The sequence below is a fragment of the Pleurodeles waltl genome, chromosome 9, assembly GCF_031143425.1.
Source record: "Pleurodeles waltl isolate 20211129_DDA chromosome 9, aPleWal1.hap1.20221129, whole genome shotgun sequence".
NCBI classification, from domain to species: Eukaryota; Metazoa; Chordata; class Amphibia; order Caudata; family Salamandridae; genus Pleurodeles; species Pleurodeles waltl.
In genome coordinates this window covers 293,525,506-293,538,002 of record NC_090448.1, presented here as the reverse complement: position 1 = coordinate 293,538,002, position 12,497 = coordinate 293,525,506, and the positions used below count along the sequence as shown (strand labels likewise).

General features: G+C 45.1%; 1 protein-coding gene across 2 annotated transcripts in view; it reads left to right on the top strand.

Moving 5' to 3' along the window:
* CACNA2D2 (calcium voltage-gated channel auxiliary subunit alpha2delta 2) overlaps positions 1–12,497 on the top strand; it is a 1,401,889-nt gene that overhangs the window by 942,726 nt on the left and 446,666 nt on the right. For both annotated transcript variants that reach the window (XM_069206762.1, XM_069206763.1), the window contains exon 6: positions 4,615–4,753. In XM_069206762.1, coding sequence (XP_069062863.1) covers positions 4,615–4,753 — 139 coding nt within the window. The remainder of the gene's footprint in view (positions 1–4,614; positions 4,754–12,497) is intronic.

The window sequence follows — 12,497 nt, the reverse complement described above, 5'->3', positions numbered from 1 at the left end:
ACACAGTATGCATTTTACATGATAACATTTTTTACTTTGCACTTAATGCTATAGTTCGCCTGTTTGAAACACTCTGACTGCATTTAGTTCACTTTGTGGTGGATTCAATTTGCACTCATTACGAGAACACATCGGAACAATATGTACTTTTTTATAACTAGTGTATTGTTTTGTCGGATCATAGCTTCCAGTCAAACCTAGAGCTGCAAGATACAGTCATTCCATGTGATTCACTTTCAGGGCCTTTAAATCTGACAACAATGTCCCTAGATACATCTTATCGACCTTGTTCATTTCAAAATGTATCATTTACCATCATTAATTACTTATTGGCCCTCCTCAATCTTTTATTGTTCGTAGGCAATTCACTACTAGCCCATTGGTCCTAGTTATTTCTTCATTGGACCACCATAATTTCCAGTTGACCTTAGCTCTTTTCTAGTTGGGTAAATTTTAATTCATGCCTGATCCTTAACAATTCCTCTTTGACACTAACTAGTTTATACACCAGCTCATCCCACCTATAATGCAGCCATTCTGCGCACTTGCAATGAATTCCCACCATCTGGAATAGATAATCCAGTCATCAGATCCCATAGTCCTTGAATTCATTTTCCAGGGAGATTTGTTTCAGGGCGATATCTTTATTTTCTGCAGCATCTCATAAAAATCCAATGAATCACAAACAGATACAATGTTCTCATTATAATCTATCTAGGATACAGTTGACCGTGCATCGTTACAGTTACAAAATAAAGTATAATTGCTTGACACCAGACCCAGGGTTATTTTACATCTAAGCCTTATGAGCTGCAAGGGTCATGAAGGAAGTGACAGAAAGAAAAAAACAAACAGAGGTCAACTATTCCTATTTACCTCCTGTAGGTGTGGTTGTCTATTATACTCCTAGCACACCAGAACCTTGTAAGGCACAGCTGAAGAACCAATTGGCGGGAGGGATAAGGGTCAACCCTGTAATATAATATTACTTCTGCTACTCCTGGCATGTTGGTAAATTGATGTTCATGGTCTAAACATATAGATTAAACGTTCTTTGTAAATTGTAGAGGCAGCTTTCAACAAAAGAGAGGTTTTCACTAAGGGTTTCGAGTGACATTACAAACAAAACGAGCAAAGCACAAGTTCTTTGCGAACTCACTTGGAACAAAGGATAGAAAAATACCCACCTTTTCGATAGCTACTCATCTATATTTTCACATTTGGTATGAATTGAAAATATTATCAACAACACACTGTCCATTGATTTTTGGTTAAGGGTAATAAAAACGACAGCTCAATGCTTGTAAATAAAGTAATACATACCAACTTAAAATCGTTACAAATTTCAGCCATTCCTTTGCTGGTAGGTTGATGTTATGTGGTGAGGTTTTTATTATTTTTTTCAATTTTCTTTTTTTAACTTTTTATAGCACTGAGAAATATTAGAGGTGATAAGATTCCTTTCTGGCAGGGCGGTATCGGATTTCAAGAACTGATTAAGGGTTCTGCAAAATTGAGAATAATAAGCTCACAAGTGTGATGTCGGTTTTGTGCACTTTTAACATTTAATTTAAATACCATCTTTTAATAGTATCATAGAATAAAATATTTGACGATCTCTATTTGCACTCAACTCCCAATAGGTCCAACTGTCAAATGAAAACTTGTTTGCATCCAGTTTAGCACTTGTTTCCACGTCTAAATAAAGTACTCGGTATTACTGTGTTTAATTGAGCAGGGTATGTTGTTTGCTCCCTGTTTCAAGCCTTAATTGGAATAACTTTTTTTGGGTGCCCTCATACCTTTGATTTAGTCCAAAAGAAGCTGCCTTTTCATTAAGGAAGCAAAACATACTGGATATAAAGGATTTTTGGAGAATATTGTGATGTTACAGAAGTTGTCGTTAACGTCAGTACGTAATGTCCTATGAAAAGTGTGATGATTATGTAAGATAACTACTCAGTCAGCCTTGCAGCAGCTGCATAAGGGTTGAGCTCAGTAGGAGGAGGAAGGGTCAGAAGTAAGACTTCATTGCCATTGCTTTCAGAAATTGTTTCATTTCTCTAAAAATTCAACTCACAGGAGAGACTTCTCCATTTCAGGACTGCAGTTATTTTCCTAACCAACCCTATAGGGCAATATTTGCTATTTACAGCTCACGAAATACTCGCAATAAGCATCCAGCATTTTTGAGACTAGTAAATCATTTTCCGAACCAACCTATGTACTAATAGGTAGGCTTAAAAAATCTGATTCAGAATATGTCTCAATCCAACCTACCTTTCTGATATTAAAATGCTACGTCGCAAGTTACCACTGACTCCGATTTGAGTCCATCATAGGGATGGTAACCTGCTGGAGTCAGAATGCCGTCATATCTGTGTTTGTTTTTCAATAAAGTGAACTTTATTTTAAATGCAGACGTTTTCCTAAAGGAAATGGACCCGTGCTTAGAAAGAAATGTTTACTCTTTTTTGGTTTGGCTGAGAGTTGGCACTGCTGCCCTGAACCACTGAACACCCTCAACAAACTCTTTTTTTAAGTTCACAAAGGGAAAGGGGTCCTAATTGGACTCATTCTATTTTGCCAATAGGTTACAACTCTAGCTTGGGGGGGGGGGGCAGTAAAATTTCATTTTTTTTCCTTTCGGCTGATTATGGTTGCAAAACATTGTTATGTATGATACTGATTCAGTATTTCAGACGGCCACCTACAACATGCCCCTTCCAGATACCAAATCAGTATCCATCTGGATCCCATTTTGGGAGTTGGGCAAAATCTTTTCTGACTCCAAAAATGGGAATAGTAAATATCAAAAAGTATTTTAACTGGCACAAATACATTTGCTACTGTTAAAATGCTTTGCACATCTGTTTCTTTTTGTTTTTCCCAAAGCACTAATGGCTGATTTATGCACAAAGACTTTCTACCTGTACTGGTGCTGTTTTTCTCTGTGTACATTGACAGAGATTGTGAGCAAGAGGAGATAGGATGTGCAATCTGGTAGGGTGATCCTACTTCCTCAGCCGCACCCACATCATTCTTTTAAATATTTATCTTCCATTGTGGACCACCAAAAGGAGAAGCTTTAATCCGAACATGTGGTGAACAGAGACTATGTAGCATATCACACAATGGGTGCCGTGCCCCGATATTCACCATTGTGCACCTGGGTGTGCCTGCTGCGTGCAAGGAAAGGGTGCCTGATTAGAGCAATAAATGCCCTATGCCTAGTACACGGATGAATTCTGACATTTTGCGCTTGTGACGGTGACAGTGCATCAGTGAAAGACACAGCTGTGGCTCGAAACTGGTATGCACAATTGCAGTGTCCCTAGCCAGCCTGTGTGGGAGAATTCTGTGGGTACCCTGGAACACATTGCCCAAGGAGACCTTTATGGGCACACTGCACATGCAGCTCCTCACATGTGGTGCACCTTCAGTGCACATGTCAAAGGCTTGTTTAATTTGACCTAAACTGTTTGGGTGAATATTTATTTCACACTGTGTATCAGACAGGATTTGTGATTAGCATCGTTTCTTTAATAGGTCTATCTGGCAGAGAGAGTGGCTGGCCAAAGAATAGCGTAACTGTAAAGCTGAGGTTTTGTTTTTACTCGTATTCTAATTACATTGTAATTATAGAAGGAACTGTTTCTTATAATTATTATCTCTGCCAGGATAGCCAGAAGTCCCATCTTTCTGTGTGAACCCTTCATACTGTGCTGTACAATATATTCCACCAGCACAAGGAAATTAATTTGTCATGTTTTTTCTGTGAGACTGCCAGTGTTTTTACTCAGGTATTCCTACCTCAGCTTGGAAGAGGCTGCTTAGTAGGGTGGATGCATTTGGAAACTAAGCCATTGTATTTGGCTTTGTGGTCTGTATATTTATCAAAGTATCATAAGGAGAGTACCGTCTCTATAAGGAGGGAGGTTTTTGTTGCTATTTGTCATGATGTAACCAATGTTTTTCAATTCGCATGGGTTGAAGGCTCACAATGCAAGATCAAGGGCTGCTAAACTGACTTTTTTAGGCTGCTTCCATTTGAGGAGGCTTATAAGGAGCTCACACAGGAATCCCACCCCACCTTTATAAAATATGACTATGTTTAATCCTGTGTAACTTCTATGACTGTTAGGAAAAGCGGCTCATCTGTATATTTTCCATTACAGCATGGATGTTTACCTGGTAACCCTCACAATCCCCTAGTTGCACTACTTTGGCACACTCCACATTATTTTGGCCTGTATATGTGTGGATGAAGAAAAGACCCCTTTATGCATCATAGAGCTCATTAACTCAGCTGTTCAAACTAGAACCAAAGAAATGTATCATTGAGCTGGTTAATGCTGTAGGTGAGAGTTTATGATTGCTTCACTTACTGCATTAAACTGTGATAGAGTGGATTAGATTGTTCTCACTTGCACTTGGACTAGTTCTGTTACTTGAGAGTAGAGCCTACTGACAATGTCTAGTCTGTGAATGGGACTTCCTTTGACATGTAAGTGATTGCTGGTGTTTCTGTATAGATGTGGCTTTCTAGGCTAGAGCACCCTTAAGCTTTCACCCTTTTTCTCCCTGGTAATATCTAGTATGTTTCTCACTTAGGACGATACAGAAGGAGAGGAAGTGGAGAGGGAATCATCGAACTCTCTGAAGCTGGACTTCAAAGAAGATGCCCACTTTAAAACAAAGGTCAACTACTCCTATGCCGCGGTCCAGATCCCTACGGACATCTACAAGGGCTGTGAGTGACTGCTGTCCCCATATGCAATGTGCATGCATAGAAAGTAAATAAAAGTAACACAAAAAGTGATCATGATAAATAATATTTACGTATATCGCCAGAGTTAAAAGATTGTATTTGTTAAGCATGAATGTGACATACCCCTTCTTATTTTCTAGTTTTCCACCAACGTCTATTGACGCACCTATCTATAATCAGTTGGAAATTGTTAAGGATATGATACTTACTGTGACATTCAGTCTACTGTTTTTGCAAGTTAATACCCTTTTAAATATGTCTCCACAAGACAATTTGTTAGCATTCACATCTGGACTAGACTCTGGAGTAAAACATCCCATCTTAATAGAGATACTGAACGTCCCCCAACTATCAGCAATCACACAACACAGTTCCTTATTGCAAGATCCTGGATTATTACCGGTGGCAGAGGGAGGTCTATGATATCCCATAAAGATAATTAACCAAAGACTTGTTAGGTATGTTAATGAGAAATCCTGGACGTGTTCCTGGCCATTATGGCACAAAGCAAGATCCTTTCCTTCAGAAAATATGTGTTTACTTTTTATAGGAGTATACCTTTTATTGAGCAGCGCATACAACGTAAACATTATTACACTACTTTTGTTGTTTACCAGATTATGCGCATGTAGGAAGTTGGCTCTGTATGCACTATTTCAAAGTAAGGAATAGTATGCACAGAGTCCAAGGGTTCCCCTTAGAGGTAAGATAGTGGCAAAAATAGATAATACTAATGCTCTATTTTGTGGTAGTGTGGTTGAGCAGTAGGCTTATCAAAGGAGTAGTGTTAAGCATTTGTTGTGCATACACACAGGCAATAAATGAGGAACACACACTCAGAAACAATTCCAGGCCAATAGGGTTTTGTTATAGAAAAATATATTTTCTTAGTTTATTTTAAGAACCACAGGTTCAAATTCTACATGTAATATCTCATTTGAAAGGTATTGCAGGTAAGTACTTTAGGAACTTTGAATAATTACAATAGCATATATACTTTTTACATAAAACACATTTAGCTGTTTTAAAAGTGGACACTGCAATTTTCACAGTTCCTGGGGGAGGTAAAGGAATGTTAGTTTTTGCAGGTAAGTAAACCACCTACGGGGTTCGGATTGGGGTCCAAGGTAGCCCACTGTTGGGGGTTCAGAGCAACCCCAAAGTCACCACAATAGCAGCTCAGGGCCGGTCAGGTGCAGAGTTCAAAGTGGTGCCCAAAACGCATAGGCTTCAATGGAGAGAAGGGGGTGCCCAGGTTCCGGTCTGCCAGTAGGTAAGTACCCGCGTCTTCGGAGGGCAGACCAGGGAGGTTTTGTAGGGCACCGGGGGGGACACAAGTCCACACAAAAAGTACACCCTCAGCAGCGCGGGGGCGGCCGGGTGCAGTGTGCAAACAGGCGTCGGGTTTCCAATGGGAGTCAATGGGAGACCAAGGGGTCTCTTCAGCGGTGCAGGCAGGCAAGGGGGGTGCTCCTCGGGGTAGCCACCACCTGGGCAAGGGAGAGGGCCTCCTGGGGGTCACTCCTGCGCTGGAGTTCCGATCCTTCAGGTGCTGGGGGCTGTGGGTGCAGGGTCTTTTCCAGCCGTCTGGATTTTAGAGTCCGGCAGTCGCGGTCAGGGGGAGCCTCGGGATTCCCTCTGCAGGCGTCGCTGTGGGGGCTCAGGGGGGACAACTTTGGTTACTCACAGTCTCGGAGTCGCCGGAGGGTCCTCCCTGAGGTGTTGGTTCTCCACCAGTCGAGTCGGGGCCGCCGGGTGCAGTGTTGCAAGTCTCACGCTTCTTGCGGGGATTGCAGGGGTCTTTAAATCTGCTCCTCTGAAACAAAGTTGCAGTCTTTTTGGAACAGGGCCGCTGTCCTCGGGAGTTTCTTGTTCCTCTTGAAGCAGGGCAGTCCTCTGAAGATTCAGAGGTTGCTGGTCCTGGGGAAAGCTTAGCTGGAGCAGGTTTCTTTAGAAGGCAGGAGACAGGCCGGTAGGACTGGGGACAAAGCAGTTGGTGTCTTCCTTCTTCTTCTGCAGGGGTTTTTCAGCTCAGCAGTCGTCTTCTTCTGTAAGTTGCAGAAATCTAAATTCTTAGGTTCAGGGAAGCCCTTAAATACTAAATTTAAGGGCGTGTTTAGGTCTGGGGGGTTAGTAGCCAATGGCTACTAGCCCTGAGGGTGGGTACACCCTCTTTGTGCCTCCTCCCAAGGGGAGGGGGCCGCAATCCTATCCCTATTGGGGGAATCCTCCATCTGCAAGATGGAGGATTTCTAAAAGTTAGAGTCACTTCAGCTCAGGACACCTTAGGGGCTTTCCTGACTGGCCAGTGACTCCTCCTTGTTATTCTCATTATTTCCTCCGGCCTTGCCGCCAAAAGTGGGGCCGTGGCCGGAGGGGGCGGGCAACTCCACTAGCTGGAGTGCCCTGCGGTGCTGGAACAAAGGGGGTGAGCCTTTGAGGCTCACCGCCAGGTGTTACAGCTCCTGCCTGGGGGAGGTGTTAGCATCTCCACCCAGTGCAGGCTTTGTTACTGGCCTCAGAGTGACAAAGGCACTCTCCCCATGCGGCCAGCAACATGTCTCGAGTGTGGCAGGCTGCTAAAACCAGTCAGCCTACACAGGTAGTTGGTTAAAGTTTCAGGGGGCACCTCTAAGGTGCCCTCTGGGGTGTATTTTACAATAAAATGTACACTGGCATCAGTGTGCATTTATTGTGCTGAGAAGTTTGATATCAAACTTCCCAGTTTTCAGTGTAGCCATTATGGTGCTGTGGAGTTTGTGTTTGACAGACTCCCAGACCATATACTCTTATGGCTACCCTGCACTTACAATGTCTAAGGTTTGGCTTAGACACTGTAGGGGCACAGTGCTCATGCACTGGTGCCCTCACCTATGGTATAGTGCACCCTGCCTTAGGGCTGTAAGGCCTGCTAGAGGGGTGACTTATCTATACTGCATAGGCAGTGTGAGGTTGGCATGGCACCCTGAGGGGAGTGCCATGTCGACTTACTCGTTTTGTCCTCACCAGCACACACAAGCTGGCAAGCAGTGTGTCTGTGCTGAGTGAGGGGTCCCCAGGGTGGCATAAGATATGCTGCAGCCCTTAGAAACCTTCCCTGGCATCAGGGCCCTTGGTACCAGGGGTACCAGTTACAAGGGACTTACCTGGATGCCAGGGTGTGCCAATTGTGGATACAAAAGTACAGGTTAGGGAAAGAACACTGGTGCTGGTGCCTGGTTAGCAGGCCTCAGCACACTTTCAATTCAAAACATAGCATCTGCAAAGGCAAAAAGTCAGGGGGTAACCATGCCAAGGAGGCATTTTCTTACACAACCCCCCCCCCCCCCAAACGAAAGAGGATGAGACTAACCTTTCCCAAGAGAGTCTTCATTTTCTAAGTGGAAGAACCTGGAAAGGCCATCTGCATTGGCATGGGCAGTCCCAGGTCTGTGTTCCACTATAAAGTCCATTCCCTGTAGGGAGATGGACCACCTCAACAGTTTTGGATTTTCACCTTTCATTTGCATCAGCCATCTGAGAGGTCTGTGGTCAGTTTGAACTACAAAGTGAGTACCAAAGAGGTATGGTCTCAGCTTCTTCAGGGACCAAACCACAGCAAAGGCCTCCCTCTCAATGACACTCCAACGCTGCTCCCTGGGGAGTAACCTCCTGCTAATGAAAGCAACAGGCTGGTCAAGGCCATCATCATTTGTTTGGGACAACACTGCCCCTATCCCATGTTCAGCGGCATCTGTCTGCACAATGAATTGCTTGGAGTAATCTGGAGCTTTTAGAACTGGTGCTGTGCACATAGCTTGTTTCAGGGTGTCAAAGGACTGTTGGCATTCTACTGTCCAGTTTACCTTCTTGGGCATTTTCTTGGAGGTGATTTCTGTGAGGGCTGTCACAATGGATCCATATCCCTTCACAAACCTCCTATAGTACCCAGTCAAGCCAAGGAATGCCCTGACTTGAGTGTGGGTTTTCGGAGCTGCCCAGTCCAGAATAGTCTGGATCTTAGGCTGGAGTGGCTGAACTTGGCCTCCACCTACAAGGTGTCCCAAGTACCACAGTTCCCTGCCCTATCTGGCATTTGGATGCCTTGATAGAGAGGCCTGCTGATTGCAGAGCCTTCAAAACCTTGTTCAGGTGGACCAGGTGATCCTGCCAGCTGGAGCTAAAGACAGCAATATCATCAAGATAAGCTGCACTAAAGGACTCCAAACCAGCAAGGACGTGGTTCACCAACCTTTGGAAGGTGGCAGGGGCATTCTTTAAACCAAAGGGCATAACAGTGAACTGATAATGCCCATCAGGTGTGGAGAATGCTGTCTTTTCTTTTGCTCCAGGGGCCATTTTGATTTGCCAGTACCCTGCTGTTAAGTCAAAGGTACTTAAGAATTTGGCAACCCCTAATTTATCAATCAGTTCATCAGCTCTAGGAATGTGATGGGCATCTGTCTTGGTGACAGAATTAAGTCCCCTGTAGTCCACACAAAACCTCATCTCTCTCTTTCCATCTCTGGTGTGAGGTTTGGGGACTAAGACCACTGGGATAGCCCAGGGGCTGTCAGAGTGCTCAATTACTCCCAATTCCAGCATCTTGTGGACTTCCACCTTGATGCTTTCCTTAACTTGGTCAGACTGTCTGAATATTTTGTTTTTGACAGGCATGCTGTCTCCTGTGTCCACATCATGGATGGGTACACAGGTGTGTCTGACCAGGGGTTAGGGAAAAGAGCTCAGCAAACTGCTGCAGGACCTTCCTACAGTCTGATTGCTGTTGGCTAGAGAGGGTGTCTGAATAGATCACTCCATCCACTGAGCCATCTTTAGGGTCTGATGAGAGGAGATCAGGGAGAGGCTCACTCTCAGCTTCCTGGTCCTCATCTGTTACCATCAACAGATTCACATCAGCCGTGTCATGGAAGAGCTTAAGGCGGTTCACATGGATCACCCTCTTGGGGCTCCTGCTAGTGCCCAGGTCCACCAGGTAGGTGGCCTGACTCTTCCTCTCTAGCACTGGGTAAGGGCCACTCCATCTGTCCTGGAGTGCCCTGGGAGCCACAGGCTCCAAAACCCAGACTTTCGGCCCTGGTTGAAATTCAACCAGTGCAGCCTTTTGGTCATACCAAAACTTCTGGAGCTGTTGGCTGGCCTCAAGGTTTTTACTTGCCTTTTCCATGTACTCTGCCATCCTTGAGCGAAGGCCAAGTGCATAGTCCACTATGTCTTGTTTAGGCTCATGAAGAGGTCTCTCCCAGCCTTCTTTCACAAGAGCTAGTGGTCCCCTTACAGGGTGGCCAAACAGAAGTTAAAAGGGTGAGAACCCTACTCCCTTCTGAGGCACCTCTCTGTAAGCGAAAAGCAGACATGGCAAGAGGACATCCCATCTCCTTTTGAGTTTTTCTGGGAGCCCCATGATCATGCCCTTTAATGTCTTGTTGAATCTCTCAACAGGGCCATTAGTTTGTGGATGATAGGGTGTAGTGAATTTATAAGTCACTCCACACTCATTCCACATGTGTTTCAGGTATGCTGACATGAAGTTGGTACCTCTGTCAGACACCACCTCCTTAGGGAAGCCCACTCTGGTAAAGATACCAATGAGGGCCTTGGCTGCTGCAGGGGCAGTAGTCGACCTAAGGGGAATAGCTTCAGGATACCTAGTAGCATGATCCACTACTACTAGGATGTACATATTTCCTGAGGCTGTGGGAGGTTCAAGTGGACCCACTATGTCCACACCCACTCTTTCAAAGGGGACCCCCACCACTGGAAGTGGAATGAGGGGGGCCTTTGGGTGTCCACCTGTCTTACCACTGGCTTGACAGGTGGTACAGGAGACACAAAACTCCTTAGCTTTCTGGGACATGTTGGGCCAGTAGAAGTGGTTGACTAACCTCTCCCACGTCTTGGTTTGTCCCAAATGCCCAGCAAGGGGAATATCATGGGCTAAGGTCAGAATAAACTCTCTGAACTCCTGAGGCACTACCACTCTCCTAGTGGCACCAGGTTTGGGATCTCTTGCCTCAGTGTACAGGAGTCCATCTTCCCAATAGACCCTATGTGTTCCAGTTTTCTTGCCATTGGACTCTTCAGCAGCTTGCTGCCCAAGGCCTTCAAGAGAGGGACAGGTTTCTTGCCCTTTACACAACTGCTCCCTTGAGGGTCCCCCTGGGCCCAAGAGCTCAACCTGATAAGGTTCCAGCTCCATAGGCTCAGTTCCCTCAGAGGGCAGAACTTCTTCCTGAGAAGAGAGGTTCTCTTTTTGCTGTTGTGTTGCAGCTGGTTTCCCAGCTGGCTTTCCTTTTCTCTTGGTAGGCTGGGTCCTTTTTCCAGACTCCAGCTCCACTTGTTCACCCTGTGCCTTGCACTGTGCCCTTGTCTTGACACACACCAGTTCAGGGATACCCAGCATGGCTGCATGGGTTTTCCGTTCTACCTCAGCCCATGCTGAGGACTCCAGGTCATTTCCAAGCAAACAGTCTACTGGGATATTTGAGGAGACCACCACCTGTTTCAGGCCATTAACCCCTCCCCACTCTAAAGTTACCATAGCCATGGGATGTACTTTAGTCTGATTGTCAGTGTTGGTGACTGGATAAGTTTGTCCAGCCAGGTATTGACCAGGGAAAACCAGTTTCTCTGTCACCATGGTGACACTGGCACCTGTATCCCTCAGGCCTTCTACACTTGTCCCATTAATTAAGAGTTGCTGCCTGTATTTTTGCATGTTAGCAGGCCAGGCAGCCAGTGTGGCTAAATCCACCCCACCCTCAGAGACTAATGTAGCTTCAGTGTGACACCTGATTTGCTCTGGGCACACTGTTGATCCCACTTGGAGACTAGCCATTCCAGTGTTAGCTGGAGTGGAGTTAGAAGTGGTTGTTTTCTTGGGACAGGCCTTGTCTCCAGTTTGGTGTCCAGGCTGATTACAGCTACGACACCAGGCCTTTTTGGGATCAAAGTTTTTACCCTTGTACCCAAAATTGTTTTGTGAAGAGGCTCTGGGCCCACCCTCCTGTGCAGGTTTTTGGGGGCCTGTAGAAGACTCTTTACTATTTTTGTTTTTGGCTGTCTCACCACCCTTCCCCTGGGGAGGTTTTGTGACCTCTTTCTTTTGGTCACCCCCTGTGGAAGTCTTGGACACCCTAGTCTTGACCCAATGGTCCGTCTTCTTTCCCAATTCTTGGGGAGAAATTGGTCCTAGGTCTACCAGATGCTGATGCAGTTTATCATTGAAACAATTACTTAATAGGTGTTCTTTCACAAATAAATTGTACAGCCCATCATAATTACTTACACCACTGCCTTGAATCCAACCATCTAGTGTTTTTACTGAGTAGTCTACAAAGTCAACCCAGGTCTCGCTCGGGGATTTTTGAGCACCCCTGAATCTAATCCTATACTCCTCAGTGGAGAATCCAAAGCCCTCAATCAGGGTACCCTTCATGAGGTCATAACATTCTGCATCTTTTCCAGAGAGTGTGAGGAGTCTATCCCTACACTTTCCAGTGAACATTTCCCAAAGGAGAGCACCCCAGTGAGATTTGTTCACTTTTCTGGTTACACAAGCCCTCTCAAAAGCTGTGAACCATTTGGTGATGTCATCACCATCTTCATATTTAGTTACAATCCATTTAGGGATTTTCAACATGTAAGGAGAATCTCGGACCCTAGTTATGTTGCTGCCACCATTGATGGGTCCAAGGCCCATCTCTTGTCTTTCCCTTTCTATGGC